The sequence below is a fragment of the Taudactylus pleione genome, unplaced genomic scaffold, assembly GCF_031769625.1.
Source record: "Taudactylus pleione unplaced genomic scaffold, aTauple2 ptg001027l, whole genome shotgun sequence".
NCBI lineage: Eukaryota > Metazoa > Chordata > Amphibia > Anura > Myobatrachidae > Taudactylus > Taudactylus pleione.
Window position 1 is genome coordinate 2,941,914 of NW_028285428.1, and position 24,989 is coordinate 2,966,902.

The 24,989-nt window shown below is 41.9% G+C and overlaps 1 protein-coding gene across 1 annotated transcript in view; it reads left to right on the forward strand.

Moving 5' to 3' along the window:
• Positions 1-24,989, forward strand: part of PDE11A (phosphodiesterase 11A) — a 713,048-nt gene that overhangs the window by 431,257 nt on the left and 256,802 nt on the right. The window contains exons 8-10 of the mRNA XM_088461200.1: positions 3,888-3,955; positions 7,084-7,176; positions 16,915-16,965. Of these exons, the coding sequence (XP_088317326.1) occupies positions 3,888-3,955; positions 7,084-7,176; positions 16,915-16,965 (212 nt within the window). The remainder of the gene's footprint in view (positions 1-3,887; positions 3,956-7,083; positions 7,177-16,914; positions 16,966-24,989) is intronic.

The window sequence follows — 24,989 nt, forward strand, 5'->3', positions numbered from 1 at the left end:
ATATGATAGTGATAGATGATATGATAGTGATAGATGATATGATGATATTATAGTGATAGATGATATGATAGTAATAGATGATATGATACTGATAGATGATATGATAGTGATATGGTAGTGATAGATGATATGATAATAATATGATAGTGATAGATGATACGATAGTGATAGATGATATGATGATATGATAGTGATAGATGATATGATAGTGATATGAGAGTGATAGATGATATGGTAGTGATAGATGATATGATAGTGATATGATAGTGATGGATGATAGGATAGTGATATGATAGTGATAGATGATATGATAGTGATATGGCAGATATAGATGATATGATAGTGATAGATGATATGATGATATGATAGAGATAAATTATGATAGTGATAGATGATATGATAGTGATATGATAGTGATAGATGATATGATGATATGATAGTGATAAATGATATGATAGTGATAGATGATATGATAGTAATAGATGACATGATAGTGATATGATAGTGATAGATGATATGATAGTAATAGATGACATGATAGTGATATGATAGTGATAGATGATATGATAGTGATAGATGATATGATAGTGATATGGTAGTGATAGATGATATGATAATAATATGATAGTGATAGATGATACGATAGTGATAGATGATATGATGATATGATAGTGATAGATGATATGATAGTGATATGAGAGTGATAGATGATATGATAGTGATATGAGAGTGATAGATGATAGGATAGTAATAGATGATATGATAGTGATATGATAGTGATAGATGACATGATAGTGATAGTTGATATGATGATATGATAGTGATAGATGATATGATAGTGATATGAGAGTGATAGATGATATGGTAGTGATAGATGATATGATAGTGATATGATAGTGATGGATGATAGGATAGTGATATGATAGTGAGAGATGATATGATAGTGATATGGCAGATATAGATGATATGATAGTGATAGATGATATGATGATATGATAGAGATAAATTATGATAGTGATAGATGATATGATAGTGATATGATAGTGATAGATGATATGATGATATGATAGTGATAAATGATATGATAGTGATAGATGATATGATAGTAATAGATGACATGATAGTGATATGATAGTGATAGATGATATGATAGTAATAGATGACATGATAGTGATATGATAGTGATAGATGATATGATAGTGATAGATGATATGATAGTGATATGGTAGTGATAGATGATATGATAATAATATGATAGTGATAGATGATACGATAGTGATAGATGATATGATGATATGATAGTGATAGATGATATGATAGTGATATGAGAGTGATAGATGATATGATAGTGATATGAGAGTGATAGATGATAGGATAGTAATAGATGATATGATAGTGATATGATAGTGATAGATGACATGATAGTGATAGTTGATATGATGATATTATAGTGATAGATGATATGATAGTAATAGATGATTTGATAGTGATAGATGATATGATAATGATATGGTAGTGATAGATGATATGATAATAATATGATAGTGATAGATGATACGATAGTGATAGATGATATGATGATATGATAGTGATAGATGATATGATAGTGATATGAGAGTGATAGATGATATGGTAGTGATAGATGATATGATAGTGATATGATAGTGATAGATGATAGGATAGTGATATGATAGTGATAGATGATATGATAGTGATATGATAGTGATAGATGATATGATAGTGATATGGCAGATATAGATGATATGATAGTGATAGATGATATGATGATATGATAGAGATAAATTATATGATAGTGATAGATGATATGATAGTGATATGATAGTGATAGATGATATGATGATATGATAGTGATAAATGATATGATAGTGATAGATGATATGATAGTAATAGATGACATGATAGGGATATGATAGTGATAGATGATATGATAGTAATAGCTGACATGATAGTGATATGATAGTGATAGATGATATGATAGTGATAGATGATATGATAGTGATATGGTAGTGATAGATGATATGATAATAATATGATAGTGATAGATCATACGATAGTGATAGATGATATGATGATATGATAGTGATAGATGATATGATAGTGATATGAGAGTGATAGATGATATGATAGTGATAGATGATATGATTGTGATCTGAAAGTGATAGATGATAGGATAGTAATAGATGACACGATAGTGATATGATAGTGATAGATGATATGATAGTGATAGATGATATGATAGTGATATGATAGTGATAGATGATATGATAGTGATATGGCAGTGATAGATGATATGATAGTGATATGGTAGTGATAGATGATATGATAATGATATGATAGTGATAGATGATATGATAGTGATAGATGATATGATAGTGATATGATAGTGATAGATGATATGATAGTGATAGATGATATGATGATATGATAGTGATAGATGAAATGATAGTGATATTATAGTGATAGATGATATGATAGTAATAGATGATATGATAGTGATAGATGATATGATAGTGATATGGTAGTGATAGATGATATGATAGTGATATGGCAGTGATAGATGATATGATAGTAATAGATGATATGATAGTGATAGATTATATGATGATATGATAGTGATAGATGATATGATAGTGATAGATGATATGATGATATGATAGTGATAGATGATATGATAGTGATAGATGATATGATAGTGATAGATGATATGATAGTGATATGATAGTGATAGATGATATGATAGTGATAGATGATATGATGATATGATAGTGATAGATGAAATGATAGTGATATTATAGTGATAGATGATATGATAGTAATAGATGATATGATAGTGATAGATGATATGATGATATGATAGTGATAGATGAAATGATAGTGATATTATAGTGATAGATGACATGATAGTAATAGATGATATGATAGTGATAGATGATATGATAGTGATATGGTAGTGATAGATGATATGATAATAATATGATAGTGATAGATGATATGATAGTGATAGATGATATGATAGTGATAGATGATATGATAGTGATATGAGAGTGATAGATGATATGGTAGTGATAGATGATATGATATTGATATGATAGTGATAGATGATAGGATAGTGATATGATAGTGATAGATGATATGATAGTGATAGATGATATGATAGAGTAATAGATGATATGATAGTGATAGATGATATGATAGTGATATGGTAGTGATAGATGATATGATAATAATATGATAGTGATAGATGATATGATAGTGATAGATGATATTATGATATGATAGTGATAGATGATATTAGTGATATGAGAGTGATAGATGATACGATAGTGATAGATGATATGATGATATGATAGTGATAGATGATATGATAGTGATAGATGATAGGATAGTGATATGATAGTGATAGATGATATGATAGTGATATGATAGTGATAGATGATATGATGATATGATAGAGTAATAGATGATATGATAGTGATTGATGATATGATAGTGATATGGTAGTGATAGATGATATGATAGTGATAGATGATATGATGATATTATAGTGATAGATGATATGATAGTGATAGATGATATGATAGAGTAATAGGTGATATGATAGTGATTGATGATATGGTAGTGATAGATGATATGATAGTGATATGATAGTGATAGATGATATGATGATATTATAGTGATATATGATATGATAGTGATATGGTTAGGTCACAGTGGTCACAGAATTGCAAATGATTGCATTACTATTGCTCCTTCAGTATGTTTACTGAAATCTAAGGAAAATTGTGTATAGGTTTGTATACTGTAGTTTGCTCATGAGTGACTACTGTATAGTCATTATTGACATTGCATTCTATTTATATTTTTAGGTGTAGCACAAGTATTGAACAGACTAGATGGAAAGCCATTTGATGATGCAGATCAAAGACTGTTTGAGGTAAGAATGTGACCCACAAGTAAAACCCAATATCACCAGGCTCTGAAAATACTGTTATGCTTAAAGGACATGACTCTCTGGAAACTGTCGCATTTTCTGATGCCAACAATATAAAAATCACATGTAAAGATTTTATTAATTGTATCACAGAAATCTTTTCATGTGCACTTTCTTAAAGGAAAACATTTGTAGATGCACCATTTTAATAATGAATATAAAAAAACTGTATTGTACACAAAAGTGGTACGTTACAAAAACTTCATTTTACACAAAAGTGATTTGTTACAAAAACTTTATTTACACAAAAGTGATACGTTACAAAAACTTTATTTACACAAAAGTGGCATGTTACAAAAACTTTATTTTACAAACAAAAGTTATATGTTACAAAAACTTTATTGTGACACATTAAAAAAAAAAGTTACACATTACAAAAAAAAGCATTATTGAACACAAAAAAATTACACACTATAAAAATAATCATATAGGTAAAACGAGCAGTATTTTAGAGTTAAAAAAACAAGCCCAAAGATATATTTAATAAAAGGGATAATAAGTTGGGCTCTTAATATAATTAATATATGAGGGTGAACTGAGCTGTATTTTAGGTATTAAGATGATAATCTATATAGAAGAATGGGAAAGCATTAAGTGTTAGAAGTCACATCCACTTATGCAAAGAGAGGTACAATTGTTTTTTTCGGGGCAGTTCCAAAACTGGAACGTGGATGTGCACTATATATACAGCATGCGTAAAGAATACAGAATTGCAATTATGTAAATTATCTTCACAATTGTAACATAAACAGATCCTTAAGCAAGTGTTGTGTATCAGAAGCACTTTAGATGAGTCAAGTGATACGTTTTAGTTTCGGGGTCTATTAAGCTGGGAACAAAGCCCTTTCTCCGGTAATTTCATCAGAGAGAAGGCTTTTCTCATCTTCTCAATTAATAAAAATACAGTATTAACAGTGAAGAAATTCTAGATTTCTCCAGTGCTCACCTAGTTAGCACTGCTTACAGTACCTCCATCCCCATAAAGGCTTCCAACATTTACTAAGCGGTGAAAAGCTTCTGAAGATGGCGGTACCCTATACTAAGGAAAAGAGATCTGCAAAGTCGGGAAAACTTTGCTTTATCCCCGCCAGGTCAAACTACTGTGTGCTAGTGACCATGCATGAGCATTGCACTGCGACCCTTCACTGGGCTGTCATTGAAGTAGACAAAACCCTTACAGTGGTGCAGAGTTTCACCAGAGTAAAGCTTAAATGATAAACATACAATAATATACATACAATAATTGCACAATGTTATATTAAAAAAGCGAACACTTGTATCATATGAAAAGGCACATCAGAGAGTGGTCAAGATTTATGTAAATAGATTTAATAATCCAAGGTACCAATACCACAATACAAAATGTCAGGGAAACCACCCCTAATTGGTTCTGATGCAGCTGTAGCCCAGGTGAAGTTTTAAGCTTGTATACATATTTTGTACAAGGGAAAAATATCCCAATATCTGTAATTGGACAACAAGCACAATCCAACCACATATAAATTAATAGCAGATGATTAACAGTTGATAATCTATAATCTTCTGAGGAGGAAAAAAAGCAAACAAATGAATATTCAGATCACAATTTAGGACAGCATTTTTCCTCATATATCAATCATCTCAACATAGTATCTTTATTATGCATCTGTAAAGTAAATATTCTTTCAGACTATGTGCAAATACCTATGTAGGAGTCAAAATTGTGGACCATTGTAATTTCACTAGTCCAGGCTTGCCTACCCTCCCGATTTGGTCGGGAGCCTCCCGAATATCGGGTGCCACTCCCGACCCCCCGGAAAGGCAGGCAAGCCTCCCGGCTGCCGCCTGGCCTCTGGAGTACTACTAGAATCCCCCAAAGGGGGGAGGGGCCTGATGACTCGATTTGCGCTGAATCGCGTCATCGTGGCTCCGCCCCCTGCTTCACAATGCCTTTATTTCTGGAATTGTGAAGAGGGGGTGGGGCCACGATGAAGTGATCGTGCAGTCACGCCCCTGGCCCCGCCCCCAAAATAGCATCATGGACCGGCCACGCCCCCCGCTGTATGCAGGCATTCAGCTCCCTTCCGGTAGGAGAGAGCTGAATGTCGGCATGTATGCACTAGTCTGGATTGTTTAAGGTGTGGTAATGGCAGTAATTAAATACCACAGTAATTAGTATCTGGTGAGTACCAAGGGATAGTGAAAAAAATATACTGTTCAGTATAGTATGGTGCAAGTGGCTGCTGTATCCCATATACAGGCGTAGTTTATGGGGTATGAGCAGTAGCGGCTCCAGGCACGGGCAAGCCGGTCCGTCGCCCGGAGTGCTACTGTTTCCGGATGGCGCAGGAAACGCCCACCACCCGCCCGGCGGTATTTGACATATTTAAGCACAGGGGGGAGGGAGCGGAGGAGGGAAGGGGTGGCAACACAGGACGGCGCTGGGTGCAGCGCTGCCTAGCGCCGGCCCTGGGTATGAGCGGACCGGCACCAAAAAGAGTACTTTCTTTCCCTTTTTCTATAGGCTCTTCTTACTCTAATGGGTGCACCTCCATAAGGATAATATATCCCTGATACTACTATCCGCATTTCTATTTTTATTAATTTAGAGTAATTCTACCTTTATCTTAATTTATGTGGCACCAGTACTCAGAGTCTCCCTTTTTCCCTTCCCTAATATTACAAACTTTCACCAGAGTAAACCAGATTGGTAAATTATGGCACAAGCACAATGTGAATTGCTGTGTTAGGCAGTGATACATTTATTTGTATATTTCTAATTAGCACTGATATTTAATAAATAATCCCTTACTCTGTACACTCTTATTGCACAAAGTGCCAAATAGTATTAAGCAATGCATCCCAAGAAGCATGACGTACACCGATTTGTAATTGTAAAAGTGAGTATATTTAGAGTAAAAGGCTAGTCATACTGTAGGTGGTTTTAAGGTCTTATTAAAACTTTAAGTGTTCATTACACTTTAAGGTAATGATGCCTGAATTGACTACGTACTGGAATGCAATTTATTTTTTTCAGTAAATATTACCTGCAATGACAATTGTATTTGTTTCTTTGTGTTTTAATTATTTAGGCGTTTGTTATATTTTGTGGCCTTGGGATTAACAACACGATAATGTACGATCAGGTGAAGAAATCATGGGCAAAGCAATCGGTGGCTCTTGATGTGAGTAATCTTACATTTAATAGAAAAGAAAAAACGTTTGTACATAAAGGATTTGCTTTAAAAGATTGATACTATTTTACCCATTACATTTCAGACTTTGAAGTTAGTGTACTACATATGTACGTAATAATGTACATAAGTATATACTGGGCTCATTAAGGAGTTGGAGAGAGGGCACACTGTCCATTTTTAGTTTATTTTTAACTGTGCGCTATACATAGTGACCAGTGGGCCTGATTCATTGCCACTCGTAAGCGGCCGCTCGTTCGTTCCGAGCGATGTTTGCCCAACTGCGCATGCGTACGGATCTTAATACGCATGCGCGAACCAGTCAGTGCGGCCGAAAATCGTTTGTTCGCTAAATAGCGAATGCCTGATAATTTGAGTGACAGGATGAGGCGTTTGTGGGTGGTACCAGGGGAAGGTGCTTGAAAACGGGGAGTGGAGATCCGAACGCAGGCGTGCCAAAAGGTCAAAATGGGCGTTTTATGGGTGTGCATAATTAATACAGCAGCGTCATTGACCACGTCACTGGGTTATTTTATAGTCAGAACTGCTCGCAAATTTGTGGTAGGAAAAACCAACCACAAGAATAGCGAGCAGTTCATACGCTGGTCGATGTACTCGATTAATCTAATAAATAGCGGACATGATGTATGATGCGAGCGGCCAGGGGGCGTTTTTATCAAAAAAAGGCCGCATGTTTTGTTCACTCATTCAGACATAGAGGCGGCAACAGACCACAAAGAGCGAACGGTTCATTTGAATAGCCACCCCCTTTTTCTGAACGAGCGAGCGCTAATAGCGACCGGCTCTGAATCAGGCCCAGTGTTTCCACATTCCATTTTATTTTCCTGGAAAAGCAACCCCTTTCTGGACCACCAGGAAAACACATGCAAAAAAAACTGAAAATATTAAATGTTTGTACAAAATAAAAATATTAATGACAAACTAAGGAGCCAATCAGTCTTCTTGTAAATGTAATAAATTTACTGAGAGTAACATTTACTGCTACTATCACTGTTCTCAAATAAGTTGAGTGGTGGCCATTTTCTGCGGGGAGAACCTGGCGGCAACTCAGCATCTTTGGGAGTTCTGATCATGCCCCCAAAATGATGAAAATGGAGCACCTCCTTTTCTGGCACGCAGGCCTTTGGCGCGGGGGGTCACAATTTTGCAACCAAAGATGTTGGGAGGTATGGAGAGGGAATTCTGAAAATTTCAAAGTGGAAACACTAATAGTGACTGTTTTAGGTGACAAATATGTGTTTGAAGTATAGGACATTACTCAGAGTGTAGTAGGTTCAACAAGGGTTCGAAAACAGACATATCTTGGTTAACCCAATATACAGTAGAACATATAAATGTACTCACTCTATAGTGTATCCCTTCCAAACAGACATGTACCTAATGAGTCCAAAGGGGTTGGGTACAGGATGTCGGCGCTCAGGATCCCCGCCGTTAGTATCCCGACACCAGCATTCCGACAGGGTTAGGATACTGACGCCTGCGGGTAAATATCCTAACCCTACCCCTAAACAAAACCCTCCCTCCCAGCAGCCTAAACCTAACCCCCCCCCACAGCATAACCCTAACTCTCCCTCCTCGCAGCCTAACCCTAACCCATCCCCCTACAGCCTAACCCTCCCCATAGTGCCTAACCCCTAAAAATAATCTATCAATTGTAGCATAAAATGAGTAGTATATTTATGGTAATGTGAATGTAACTCCAACACATAGGGCACACAAAAATTTTCTTTAGGTACAATTTAAGAACAGAGAATAAATATTAAACAAAATGCATATAAATGACATAGTATATAGAAACACTTTAGGTATAAACATAATAGAGGAGCCTGAGGTGGACGCAATGCAGGTGCTTGAGGTGTTGAGCAATTATTTTTGTCCTGCGTATGCGCCAAGTTTCATTACCGACGCCAGAGGACAATGACACAATTGTAAAGATAATGAGGATCCTTGAATATTAGGAACATTTAGAATATATGTGGATGTAGGTGTGTAGTGGAGATCTTACATAAATAGCAAGTGGTAATTTCATCCAATAGTTTCTCATTTTAATGTGTTACAATGTTGCTTTTCTGATACATGGTCATAATGATTTGGCAACATCCCAGTGTCCCAGTGCAACTAGCAAAATAACATCCTATGTATATACCCATCCTATGTGATGCTATACAGGACTGGAAGTCTAATCTAATAAAAGGGTGATTACTCTTACAGCACCCAACTGCCTAATGCCATATTAAAGCTTGCCATCCATTGCCCTGGGCAACCACTAATCTGACACTGTTTTATATTGCTGAGTCGAATTTACAGAACATAGAAAAGAAGCAATTATATAGATTTAACAGATTGACTTTTAACTTCATACAGCGTGTTTTAATATGGTGACAGGTGATCATTATAAAAATGTTTTTCTTGAAATGTGATCTGATTCCCTGACTCTTAATCCTAATGGCCTGATTAGGGGAAAAAATGAGAGAGCCTATTGCTGTATGGTAAATGACCATTAGTGAGATGGTTAAAGGAAAGAGAATGTTGGAAACTACTATTCAGCAGTTTTGTTATCGCAACATGACTTCAGGCTTCAAGGAAAGACAGCACTTACTGCAGTCAAAGCGATGAGTTGGGTGATATTAGAGACAGTATACGGCCAATGCTAAGAGCCATCACAGTGCTAGTTATGCACATTTTTTCAGTATTTGTAATTGACAGCTACTGTATTGCTCTGTTTTTATTTAGAAAATATAAGAGAACCAAGAGCCTTCTGGTGTAATACTGTTTATAATGTCAATCGCTTTGGGAGCAGAGTATTGTGCCGCTAATAGAAGGGGTCACGGAGAAGGATCTGGTTTACTAAATATATTAGACAATAAAGTGCCCATCCATCCTCAAGAAGCCATCATTCTCCTCTTGTGACCATGCACGTAAAGAGACGAATAATCAGCGGATGAGAGCATTGACTTCAGCTCAGAAGTGAATAGTGGTAGCTTCTAGAACAAGGGTGGGGATATACTGTATATAACATTATTTGTGGGCCTGGTGCAGGCCACGCCCCCTCCATATCATGTCAATCGGTAGTGATTTCAGCAATGCCCAAAGCATCCTGAGGATGCTCCAGGTGGCACTGCTTCATAGATTCTGGCTGCAGGGTTCTAGGCACCCTGCTGGCCAGATGAGGCTAGCAGAAAAAAGCTCCAAGGGCCAGACCAAATTATTCCGGGGGCCTTATACTGCCCCCGGGGCTGAGGTTCCCCAACCCTGTTCTAGATGATGGATGGGTAACGCAGGCCCCTGCATTGGCAGTATTCTTGACACTGGTGTCAATGGGAGGTACAACAACCTTACAGACAGGGCCAGCTCCAGGCACGTTCAGTGCGTTCATCCGCACAAGGGCGCCAGGGCCATTAGGTGACCGGCTGCACACGGAATCGGTATGTAATGCTGGCTGTCGGGATGCCTCCTGTCAAAATACCGACAGCAGCATCCTGATGGTTGGTATCCCGAGAGGGGCAGGTAAGTATACTTACCCTCCCTTCTTGTAGCCTTAGACTAACCCTCCCCACCCCGCACACTAACCCTCCGCACCCCGAACCCTAACCCTCCCCGTTAGTGCTTAAACCTAAGTCTCCCCCCTTAGTGCCTAACCCCCCCCCCAGTGGTGTCTAACCCTCCCCCCTAGGGGTGCCTAACCCTAACTCACCCCCCCCAAAAAAAACTAACCCTAACACCGCTATGTTGCCTAAACCCCCCCCCCTCCGCGGCTAACAGCTAAGGGCATCCCTGACTTGCCTTGTTTTCGGGCTGGCGTCCTTCTGGATTCTGGCATCGGGATTAAGATAGGCGTCAGAATTTCAATGCCTATCTTAAGTCCCATGTCGGACTTTCAGCGTCGGGATTCAGATCAGTGGCATGCCACCCGCTGGGCTGATAGATACATCCCCTGCACACTGCACAGTGCAGAATTCAGCAGCCTCCACCGCAACCTGGCTGGCTCAGAATTAACCCACCCTCCCGCTGGTGTTACTAGTAAGCTTAGGGGAAAGGAGAGTGAAGGGGCACCGTACCTGCTTACAGGTAACAGCTTGTTGGCATCCCATATAGGAGGTTTTCCAACATGGTTATTCCCATAATGGAATGTTATCAGATTTTAGGTTGTATCCAAATTAAAACAGTAGTATACGTGCCAAGCATATGTCAGGCAAATAACTGTGTACTGTCACTCCTGAGGTTAGGAGTTGGTCGCCCGAAGGCGAGGACAGTAAAAGTAAAGGTCTTTATTGAGCAGCAGATTGGAATGGGAACTGGATATATAATACTGAAGAGATGGGCAGAATCAGATTGGGACCGATGATGCTGGATTGAGAGATGGATCGTTTGAGACCGATATTGATGAATTGAAGAACTTGACCATTTTGAGACCAATGTTGATGAATTGAAGAACTTGATCGGTTTAAGACCAATGTAGATGAATTGAAGACCTTGGGACTGATTCAGAGCCGGTCGCTATTTGCGCTCGCTCGTCCAGAAAATAGGGGTGGCTATTCAAATGAACCGTTCGCTGTTTGCGATCTGTTCACGCCTCTAGGTCTGAACGAGCGAACAAAACTTGCGGTCGTTTTTTGGGAAACTACGCCCCCTGGCCACTCGCATCCGACGTCATGTCCGCTATTTATTAGATTAATCGAGTACATCGAACAGGGTATGAACTGCTCGCTATTCTTGTGGTTGGTTTTTGCTACCACAATTTTGCGAGCAGTTCTGGCTAAAAAAAAACCCAGTGACGTGGTCAATGACGCTGCTGTTTTAAATATGCACACCCATAAAACGCCCGTTTTGACCTTTAAGCACGCCTGCGTTCTGATTTCCACTCCCCGTTTTCAAGCACCTTCCCCTGTTACCACCCACATACGCCTCATCCTGTCACTCAAATTAGCAGGCATTCGCTATTTTGCGAGCTCATGAATTTTCGGCCACTCTGACTGGTTCGCGCATGCATATAACGATCCGTACGCATGCACAGTTTGGCAAACATCGCTCGGAGCGAACGAGCTGCCATTTTCGAGTGGCTCTGAATGAGGGCCCTTGATCGGTTTGAGACCGATGTTGATGAATTGAAGAACTTGATCGGTTGAGACCGATGTTGATGAATTGCAGTACTGGATCGGTTTGGGACCGATGATGAATTGCAGTACTGGATCGGTTTGGGACCAATGATGATGAATTGCAATACTGGGCTGGCTTGGAACCGATGATGATGAATTGCAGTACTGAGTCAGTTTGGAACCGGTGATGATGAATTGCAGTGCTGGGTCGGTTTGGGACTGATGATGATTAATTGCAGTACTGGGTCGGTTTGGAACTGATGAGGGAAGTATCGGATGGGACCGATGGTTGCAGGTTTTGGCTGGAACTGATATAGTGTAATGTTAACAAGTCTCTGTGCTAAAACCAGCCTGGAATGTTAGATGGAATAGGAGACTTGATAACCAGACTGGGACTGGAAATGTTCAGATACAGAGTATCTGGGAGCTCAGCACAGAGCAGTAACTTCAGCAGAAGCGACGTTGTACTGGCAACAGAGGCCAGTCAGGAAATGGAATTTATAGGGGAAGACCCCAGGGATTGGATGCTGCGATCAGCTGGTCTGGGAGCAGCGCTCTGAGTGGAGGAAGAGCGTCAGAAGACAGAGCCCAACATGGCACCCATACTGTGGTTTAGGAGGGAACTCTGGCATGCAGCTTGTGTGCCATCATGCTGGGAAGTCACTCTGGGCCTGATTCAGACCCGGTCGCAAGCACTGAGCATTCGCAACCGGGTCGATATTTGCCCACTGGGCATGCGCACGATGGAGCCGGCTCCGTCGTGCGCATGCGTGAGAGACGGCTAGCGACGGGTGCTCCGTCGCTCCGGGTCTCGCACCAAAGGGGGTGAGCTGTCGATGGTGATTGACAGCTCGCCCCGTTTGGTAGGTGGGCAGAGGGGGTGGCTAGCCAAATGGAGGCGTTCCCGAAGGAACGCCTGCCTTTTGTGGGCGGCCCCACTGACATCACCAATGATGTCAGTGGGAGAGCTTCCAGCTCTATTAGAGCCAGAAGCTCTCTGGGGCTTGCGGCCACGAGACCCTACCACAAGGGTCTCGTTGCAAGCCCGATGGTCGCGATGGTCTTGACCATCACGACCATCAACCTGGCCGCTTGCAATAGCTGTGAGTGGTCACCCACAGCTATGCGAGCGGCCAGGAGGCCGAACAACAACAACAACAACAAAAACTCCCTGATTCAGAGCGAGTGCTCGTTCAGAGCGTCCGTCTCTGAATCAGGCCCTCTGTGAGCAAGGTGCTGCGGAGAGCCATCTCCATTCTCAGTGATAGGACACAGAGCGGATGGGGCAGGAGCAGCACAGACAGAACTCAGCACCAGCCAGGATCAATGGGCAGCGTGAGCGGACCTCCGTGCCATTCTGGACAGACACGAGAGAGGTAAGAAAATGTTTTTTAAGGGCCGAAGCGTGACATGTACAATAGCATACAGATGTGGTTTGACTGTGTTAGTAGTAAGTGCAAAAGTCACATTGCCCTGTTTATACACAATATAATACTAAGATGAAGTGTCACATACACAAGAGAGAATAGTACTTCAACTTAATATTAAGTAGAAAACTCATATGTTCCATTTAACATATCTATTGTTCAGTGGTGTATCTATAATGGGTGCAGTGTGTGCGGGGCACACGGGCCCCCGGGTCCAGGGGGGCCCCGCACTACACACCCTGCACCCATATTATTTTAAACTTACCTGTCCATGGTCCCGCGGTGGGTGTCAGCCTGCTCAGAACACTGGTAAATGGCCGCCGTGGCCATTTTTCCGGTGTTCTGCGCATGCGCAGTAGACTCCGGGCACTAGAGTGTGTCCGTAGACTACTAATGCTCAGGTGGCTGGCCAGACGCGTCAGCCGGGGAGAGAGGAGGGGGCCACGCACGGGGAGTGCACACAGGCCCCCTCCTCTCTTAAGATACCCCTGCTATTGTTTACTGCTTTTAAAAACAAAATAACACTCTTTCCTGCAATAGTCCAAATATAAATGACAGATGAGTAATGCTAATAGAACTACTGTATACAACATGGTATAATAAAGCTGAGACCCTAATGACACTATAGTACTATTTGCTGGAGAGGTCAATACTCAATCAGCCAATCAGAACCTGCTATCTACTGTAGATCGCTAAATTAAGCCTATATTGTGCAATAATTTACATTTAAAATAATCACATTTATATAAGGATATTTAAGTTTGAAATTAATGAATGCTAAAGTTCTGGTTTTAAAATTCTAAAAAAAAAAATTATATACATTTCATCAGTCATTGTGTAAAAAGTTTTATTAATGTGATTTTCAAAAGAGAACCAAATGCAAAGAATAAAGAGTTAGAAACTGACTTTTGCATAATTAATACCGACGGTAAAGAGAATTACTTTTTTGGACAATTCCTCTTCTGTTCACTAATTTTATGGGGTCACCCATGGTACCATGTACCTAAGGCCGGTTACACACCTGCACGATATCGGCCAGATTTGGCCGATTTGGCCAAATCGGAACAGCAAATCAGGCATATTGTGCAGTGTGTATGCCCGATTTGCGCGCTCCCGCAGTCGCATGAGATATTGTGTGATTGGCCGTGCTGCAGGTCAGTCACACGGTATCGCATGCGAGGCTGTACTTATTAATGAAGGATGGAACTTAGGACCTGATTCAGACCCACTCGCTAAGATGCGTTCGCACGCAGCCAGCCGATTGTTTGCATTCTACGCATGCGTACGCATCGCAATGCGCGTGCGCAAACCAGTGCGAGTGATCGGAAAGCACATAGACAGCCCGGCAGATTGAGTGACAGGAGAAGCCGTTTGTGGGTGGTGACAGGGGCAGGTCACTAGAAACGGGGGAGTGGAGGTGCGAATGCAGGCGTGCCTGAGCATCTAAATGCCGTTTCAGAGGCTTGCATAATTAAAAGGCAGCGTCATTGTGAACGTCACTTGGTAGTATTCACTCGCAGTGGTTGTGGCAAGGTATGATCAACCACAAGTGCTGCGATCGCATCCGATGTTACTCGATGTTACTGATGGTTGCATACACTTCCTGGATATGACGTACGCATGTGGGCATCTTAAGACATGCTGGTGGGCGTCTGCATACACAATGCGATTGCACGCTAAGACATAGTGGGCGTGCTAATGCCTTGCCGTGCGATTGCCTGCCTTTCAGAATTTGCATACGCATCTAGCGTGCGAACGCATCTAGCGAGCGGGTCTTAATCAGGTCCTGTGTTCGTTCCGTTGTTCATTAAGTCTTTGAAGTGTGTACAGGCAATCATGCATGTCCAGGGTGAAGAGAAATCGCCCTGAACATCGGCACTATTGCTGGTCGTTCAGGTGTGTACCCACCCTAAGGCTGGGATCAGGCATCAGTGTCCACAGACCCATAGGGTTTCATACTGTAGGCTACAATTATTAACCTATCCCCCAGATATTGATTGATTATTTTTCCCTAGTGTGTGTGAGACCAGTTTCCTTTAAGTTTGTTTGTAACATATTGTCACAAACTGTCTGTCTCCCTGTATCTCAGTTTTTTCATAAGCAGATATTATCTATCTATCTATTGTAGTGTTAATGTGGGTTTGAATTTGATTAACATGAAAGCAGAAACTGATGATTTGTGTGGTCGCCATCACATTATTACAGAATGGGATTCTTGAACCAAATCTGATTGGTAGTCTCTTTAGGGCCGAAACTAGGATTTTTGTCACCCGGGGCAAGGCCATAATTTGGCAAACCCCCCCCGAATAAAAAAAAATACAATATAGAGGACGAAAAGGGTGTGTGGTTTTGTGATACACTAATGCCCCTTATAACACATTATGCCACACATTAATGACTCTTATAACACATTATGCTACACAGTAATGCCCCTTATTCATTAAGCCACGGTAATGCCCCTTATACATTAAGCCACATTAATGCCCCTTATTCATTAGGCCACAGTAATGCCCCTTATACATTAAGCCACAGTAATGCCCCTTATATATTTATGCCACAGTAATGCCCCATATACATTATGCCATAATAATGCCCCATATACATTATGCCACAGTAAGGCCTCTTACACATTATGCCACAGTAAGGCCCCCCCTTTACATGATGCCACAGTAAGGCCCCTTACACATTATACCACAGTAAGGCCCCTTACACATTATCCCACATTAAACCACAGTAAGGACCCATTTCCCTTCTCTTACCTGCCAGGGCCGTGCGGTGAGTGAGCGCGGGGTGGCGCGGGGCGGAGCTGCCACATGCTGGGGAACTGTCAGTAGTACCGTCATTGTAATGTGGCGCCGCTCGCGAACCAATTGGAGCTCACGGACCGGCAACCTCTGCTGATTGGCTGCCGGTCCGCGAGCACTGATTGGCTTGCGACCGGCACCACATTAGACTGACTGTATATCTGTGCCTCTCAAGGCTGGGAAGCAGCTCCAAACCCACAAGAGCAGCAACCTAGCCTCCCGGCAGCTTCTCCCCGGCACCCCCTAAAGTCCGGCACCCGGGTCACGTACCCCCTTAGCCCCCCCTCGTTGCGGCCCTGGTCTTATACCTATTTGTTCGCTCAGCTTGGAAGGTGAGATATAAAGAAATGAAACTGAATTGTCATATTTTCTTCTTTTCAGGTCCTTTCCTATCATGCAACATGCTCAAAAGCTGAAGTTGACAAATTTAAGGTAAGGTCTTGTAAATCATCTACATTTCTTTTAATGATTGTTGTTAGGGATTTATATAGTATGTACACTAAATAAACATATATGTCTTATGGTCGCCGTTATAAAGCATTGCTCAGTGGGCAGTGCTCACTGCTGGAGTCTGTACCGGGAATACAATACTACAACTGTCCCACCACTCACACACCACACCCTGATATACTGTGCTTATTTTGTTTCATATAGGTTCTATTGACAAAACACCTCCCTAAGGATCTACTACTGTATTAGAAATGTAATGTACATGTGCTAATACACCCCAACAAAGTGCTTATTCTGCTCCTGCCTCTCTGATATACAAAACAAGGAGCATTTTCAGCTGTATGTATTAAAAAATCCTACATCGAAGAAGCAGAGAGAAAATTCACCACTTCGCGATTACGGCCAGTCCCTTAGCGCATTAACCAAGTGCTGATTTTATATGTCAAACCTGCTAGGTGCGAATGCATGAATTCTCTAAAAATGGCAAGATCTCAATGCGAGGCCGTTGGCGCATGTGTGACGATTTTGGTAGGTGGCGGGTGGACTGGTAGGTGACAAGCATCACAAAGCTCTGCTTTCGCCGCTAATAAGTGACAATGGGTCTATTCATAGAGCAGGGAAAAGTCCTGTTTAGCTGAAAACAGGGTTTTTCATTGCGTGATATAGTCGTAATAGGGGGTCCCTCTCTTGGGGTAGATGGACACCTCCTTACACACAGCAGCCAGGAAACAGCACACCAGTCCAGAGTTTTTGTGCAAGCTAGTCGGAACCAGTTTTATTGTGCAATTTACACAACAAAATAAACAAAACATAAAAATAAATCCTAGCCCGTCTGGGCACTAACTAGACAGGTTATTCCCTCTCTACAAGTGGCAGGGCCTACTGCCTTACCAGAACACAAACACAGCACTTTCAAATATCACAGTGTCTCTGAACTAACCTCAGTGTCTGTTTCTCCCCAGGGTATGTGAGACACTGAAGCAAAACCTAACACAGCTTATTTGAGCCATTTCCAGGTGCAACTACTAATCAGCCTGCTCTCAGACTGAAAGGCCCAACACCTGGAATGGCCTGTGGATGGAGCCCTCCCTTCTCTTCTCACATCCACACCCCTAGGACCCATTGGGCCTGATTCAGAGGTGCTCGTAAGCGGCCGCTCGTTCGTTCTGAGCAATGTTTGCACAACTGCGCATGCGTACGGATCGTAATACGCATGCGCAAACCAGTCAGTGCAGCCGAAAATCGTTTGTTCGCTAAATAGCGAATGCCTGCTATTTTGAGTGACATGAGGAGGCGTATGTGGGTGGTAACAGGGGAAGGTGCTTGAAAACGGGGAGTGGAGATCCGAATGCAGGCGTACTTATAGGTCAAAACGGGCGTTTTATGGGTGTGCATAATTAATACAGCAGCGTCATTGAGCACGTCACTGGGTTATTTTATAGTCAGAACTGCTCGCATGATTGCGGTAGGAAAAACCAACCACAAGAATAGCGAGCAGTTCATACGCTGGTCGATGTACTCGATTAATCCAATAAATAGCGGACATGACGTAGGATGCGAGCGGCCAGGGGGCGTAGTTTCCCAAAAAACGACCGCAAGTTTTGTTCGCTCGTTCAGACATAGAGGCGTGAACAGACCGCAAAGAGCGAACGGTTCATTTGAATAGCCACCCCTTTTTTCTGAACGAGCGAGCGTAAATAGCATCCGGCTCTGAATCAGGCCCATTATCCGTTTTTTACCAAAAGCTGACACTTCTGGTCTGTTTGGCATAACAGACTTTTCCTGGGGTTTTTAAAACATGTATGATAGGAATCTGGGACACACATATATGCCATCCCAGACTTCTCCAGTGCTTCTATCACAATTGCTTTAGTCAATTCATAGAGGGGGTTACCGTGGAGAAGGATATACCTTCTCCAGCGGCACCCCCGCTTCGTTTATGAATCGCATCAACATACTTTTGTATGGTGAGTGCAATTCATAAAGGAATGGAAAGCTCAGCTTTCCATTCCTCTGCTGCGTACAGATTCGCCTTCTCAGGATGGCGTAATCTATAAAACTGTCTTTTAACTAGTGCCACAGTTTTTGCTCCCCCAGTTGTTCTTGTATAGCAAGATGTAGGGTCTGTGCAACTTCAAGTTAATTGTGGGTCTTTTGCGAATCCACTTTTTGCAATGTTCTTTTGGTGATACATGAAACTGCATATGATAGGAGCCGGTTCAGCCTCAGTACTTCCAGGTTCACAGTTTCCTGTCAGCTGAGCTGTTGTCAGCATTAGACATTTATGTTGCCTGGCTCCAACTCAGGTGATCCACTTTACTTGGGTACCAGCTGCAAAAAACAGACTGCATTCATTCTTAGACTTTCAATTTTTAAGTAACCAATTTTATTTTTACCAATATTATTTCTGGTATTTTCAACACTAAGGGGTAAGTTTACTAAAGTGAGAATTTTTAGAAGTGAGTTGTAAAAGAGATGTTGCCCATAGCAACCAATCAGATTCTACTTAACATTTAACTAGCAACGTCTAGAAGATAATAGCTAGAATGTGATTGGTTGCTATAGGCAACATCTCTTCTATAACTCACTTCTAAAAACTCTCACTTTAGTAAATTTACCCCTAAGGGTCTGATTCTGAATCGCATACAAAATGGCTGTAGGCAGGGCCGGCTCCAGGGGTCGGAACACCCTGTGCCGGCCCCCTCTAGCACTACCCTATCTTCTGGCGCGGCGCCCAAAAATGGGGGCATGGCCTAATTACCATAGGTCACGCCCCCTATGTGACGTTATTATAAGGAGTGTCCGCCTCCAAATAACGTCAGGCTAGGGGGAGCCTCACTAGCTGGGCTTCTCCAGCACTCTCCTGTCACTGAATGGATGCTGCGCGCATGCGCGCAGCATCCATTCAGAGTCTCTGGGGTCCGGCACCGCCGCACAGCTGCAGAGGTGGGGGTCCCCAACCTCCCGATTTAACCACCCGCGGGCCACCTCGGCCCACGGGTGAAACAGCGGGACAGTAATGTCCCGCTGAAATCGGGATGTTGGGGAGGGGTGCGCCCTCTATGGGTGGCGCCCCTGTGCGACCGCTCAGGTCGAACACCCCTAATTTGCATAAGTGTTTGCTAATCAATTGGGTCTGGCCAGTTGCCTGGCTTGAATGAGATGACACTTCACTGTCAGTGAGAGCTATGTGTAATGCTTGTTATAATGGTAAGAGGGCACTGTAATGTGGCATAATCTGAACTGGGCACATATGAACTGGAGGCACTGTTATGTTATATAACATGAACTGGAGGCACTGTTATGTTATATAACATGAACTGAAGGCACTGTAATGTTATATAACATGAACTGGAGTCACTGTAATGTTATATAACATGAACTGGAGGCACTGTAATGTTATATAACATAAACTGGAGGCACTGTAATGTTATATAACATGAACTTGAGGCATTGTAATGTTATATAACATGAACTGAGGCACTGTAATGTTATATAACATGAACTGGAGGCACTGTAATGTTATATAACATGAACTGGAGGGACTGTAATGCTATATAACATGAACTGGAGGCACTGTAATGCTATATAACATGAACTGGAGGCACTGTAATGCTATATAACATGAACTGGAGGCACTGTAATGTTATATAACATGAACTGGAGGCACTGTAATGTTATATAACATGAACTTGAGGCATTGTAATGTTATATAACATGAACTGAGGCACTGTAATGTTATATAACATGAACTGGAGGCACTGTAATGTTATATAACATGAACTGGAGGCACTGTAATGCTATATAACATGAACTGGAGGCACTGTAATGCTATATAACATGAACTGGAGGCACTGTAATGTTATATAACATGAACTGGAGGGACTGTAATGTGGCATAATATGAACTGGAGGCACTGTAATGTTGCACAGCATGAACTGTGAACACTACAGTTTGGCACAAAATTAACTGGGAGCACTACAATGAGGCATAATATGAATTGGGGGCACTACAGTGGGGTATATTATGATCTGGGGCACTTCAGTGTGGCATAATATGTTCTGGGGACAATGTATGGCATAATGTGAACTGTGGGTACTCTGTGGCATAATGTGTACTGGCAGCACTACACTGTGGTATATTGTGAACTACTATGGTTCATAAAGTGAACAACTGCCGTGGAGAAAGGTGTCTCGCTAAAAAGTATTAGGGTGGGGACCCCTTCAAAATGTTGCTATGGAGTCCACTAAATTCTAGCTTCCGTTCAGGTAATGTGAAGGTCCATGCATCTGCAAGTGGAAACCCGTGCTGCCCAGTAGTTTTATGCCAGTCGCTGCAACCTTCATTTTTAGTATCACCATTTGCACCAGGCCCTTTTATCATTTAAATAGCAATCCATTCATAGGTTATACTTGCAATACTATGGCTAATCGCATGTTAGCTTTGTTAAATCTTCATAATTATATGAGATCGCAGAACCTCAGTTTATACTGAATGATAGATGCTGGTGTTAACAAATAATTCATGGAATTTTAATAGAATGAATGGTTTAGAGACCCTTGTCCATTATGCTGTGACTACAGGGGTAGTTGTTACACTAGGGACTACATGTAATAAATAGCCTGTGGATTGTGGAAAGTTTAAGACTTCAGCAATATAACCATACGATTTAAATTGCCATTATTTATAAAGGCAAAACTTACCTGGTTTTGCCTCTAAAAAATATTAAAATGTAAATGTTGTGGCTAAATTGTTGCAAACTCTGGTTTTTACATTTGGCACTCAGTGTACAATCTTATAAATTTACCAGGCCCCCACAGCCCAGGAGGGGTCAGAAAAAGCCCATCTTGCTACCTAAACTGATGCAAATTGGCAAAAATCTTGGCACACTTTCACAATTTGTAGCACACCGTTCTGCCAAAGGGGCTTTGACGGTGGCCCATAGACTGGAAGGTTTCTATACCTCCACCTCCTGGAAAGATGTGTTATTGCAGCCCCTGTAACAATTTTTCTGTTACTAGTCTTTCACTGTACTGAACAAGGGCCCTCATTCAGAGCCGCACGTTAACAACAGTACGCTCGTTGCGTTCCGATGTTGACTAACCGCGCATGCGTCGGTGTTACACCGCGCATGTGCGTACGGCAGATTGCGAGCTTTTTTTCTCTCGTTCCTAAAATAGCGTACAGGAAGTGACATGTCAAATGTGATTGACAGAACAGGGCGTTTTTGGGTGTTGACGGGGGTGGAGATGAAAAAACGCAGGCGTGGCGAGGCGTTTTTGGGGCGTACATACATTAGCAGATGCGAACGTCAAATGTGTTCGGACCGTCTCATACGTCACTGAAACATCCGCTTTCCCTTCAAAATGCTCGCACAGCTTAGGGTCAGGATTACTCGACCACATTGGCGATGGCCTTCTCCTCCGTCCCGGAACTCCACGATGGTGCAGCGATTAATCGTGGCTGGTCAGTAAAGTAATTAGTGTTGGATTGAAATCCGGCTTGGTATGTGTTTGGAAAGCAGTTTATTGGGATAGCACAAAAGCGTACGCAGGTGGAAATCAGAGCTGCTAATGTCATGATTACATAATCAATTAGCGTACATTTTTGGCTTTTATTTTGGCCACAATTTGGTGGTTATGGCCTATTGTAACAATAATGTCATCATCTTTTAATTAGCTCCCCTTTTTTTTTGTTTACTGTGGAATTTGCATCGCTATGTGTTTTTTTAAACGTTCCTTAAAGAGGCCTTTTTTTTTAAAAAAGAGGGTCAGTTTTTGCGTTTAAGGCCAGGATTAAATGTAACCCATTTGTACAATAATGTCACAATACAATGTCAGTGTTTTGTTTTTAATTTATTGTTTACACACAAACAAATTGGCATAATATTGTATTGCCTTTTTTTGTGGCCAAGATATTTGATCAAAAAAAAAAAAAAACATAACTACTAACATAAGCGTAAATACAAAATTTAAAAACATTTCACAAGAAAGGAGAGGGAAGTTTTGACCAGAAAGGAATATGAGCCAAGCACAGAAGGAAAGTGGGAAAAGTCGCCATTGCTGTCACCGTTTTCTCGCCCGTTTGGCTGGGTGAGGGTGGGCGCCAGACCGGGTCCGGGATGCCATCGGGCTGGCCTGTCCAGAGGCAGATGTTGTGGCCTCTGGACTAGGCACAGGGCTAGGCACATTTGGAGGATTGCCTGATGTTGTGCCAGAGGTAGAGGATCTGGATGTTCCGGCAGGAAGGGAGGTCGGCTCCACCATGTGCTGGCGAACGAGCTGCTCCAGGGCATCGGCGATGCGGATGTTGGCCCTGGTATTTTCCGCCAGGGCCTGAGCAATGGTCACGTTGGCCGCAGCATTTTGCTCCAGGGCCTCAGCCACCCGTATCAGACTGGCGTCCATCCTCTGCAGAATCTCCGTATGGCAATCCGATTTAAAATTGAGTTCTGTGAGGAGGCCCACTGCCTGCGAGGGGGCACGCCCTGGACTGGCTTCTGCAGGGTCCTCAGCCGGATGTACTGGTTCCTCCCCTGCAGAGTCAGCAGAAATTCTGCGGCCAAGGCTCCCCTCTGGAGCAGACTCATCTGCCTCTGTCTCTGTTAGGAAATTGGAGAAAAGACTCACATTAGAATCTACATATTGGCACAATAGCATTTCTGAGTTGGTGACATCACAAGACTTACCTTGGCCAACATGAGGAGCCGCAAAGTCTGGCATGTCCGTATCCATGTTGGACACGCCAAACACCTCCACAGCCTGCACACACCCCTGTGCCATCTCTTCTAAGTCTGTCAACTCCAATGACACAGGGGTGGGACCCCCACCTGTCCCCCTTGCATGCCTAGCCCTGTCGGCAAGTTTTTGTTTTAGACGATATTTGAAGTCTGCCCATCTGTGGAATGAATTTGGAACCATTATCCTTTTTTTTACAATGGGGTTTGTTTATAGGATGGGAAAGTGTTTACTTACCGCCGTTTGACATCCCGGGCTAGACGGACATAATCACCCACCCTATTGACAGCAACAGCGACCTCCTCCCACATTCTCCACTTCTGGCTTTGGCTCATATTCCTGGCTGCCTGGGGCAGGATGTCAACGCACTTCTGGATCAAAACCTCCATCTCCTTGCTTGTGAAATGTGGCTGCCTTTTTTTTTTTGCAGCTTTGGCGGGTTGACTGGGGCCAGCAGTCTCTTCCATGTCATCCTCCTCACCTATTTGGGTAAATATGCAGATTTAGCCACTTCACAACTTGCACAATATTATGTTTTAAAATACTCATTGACACAAAATGCATGAAGGCCTTACCGCCGCAATTTTGACCATTGTTTCCCTGGTCTGAAGCCATGTCTCTGCTTCCAGCATGAAATCATCCAGAAATTCTATGTGATTTCGTGACGTATTTATACATGCGTCGTTAGTTTGCGGCCGCATCATTGATTGTGCGTCCCTATGATTCATCCTTAATTTGTGCGGGAAAATAAACACTATTTATGGCTTGGTGTGTGTGGATTCGAGGTGGGGTTGTTGGAGTGTTGTCGGTTAAGTGGTTTTGATTTGGTTGGTTGGTTGCGTTTGGAGGATTTTGGAGAGTTGTTTTTTTGTTTGTTTTTGCTACATTTCTTTGGTTTTTCCGTTCGCATTTTTTTCATTTTTTCAACATCCTTTCCTGATTTGGTAATTTTTGTGCATTCAAATTTGTGGCCAATTGGTGTATTCTTCTGTTTTGTGGTTAGTTAATTTGTTTAACACTCATTTCATCTTTTTTAGTTTTTTTTTGTTTTCGGACCCAAAGAAGTTTTTTGAGGACATCTTATATATTCGAGTTGGGTAAGTCCATTTTTTGTCTTGCATTTGCGAATGAATTACGGCATTTTTGACTGTTGGTGTAGCGCCTTGCATTTGCGAATGAATTACTGCATTTTTGACTGTTGGTGTAGTGACTTGCATTTGCGAATAATTTACCGCATTTTTGACTGTTGGTGTAGTGACTTGCATTTGC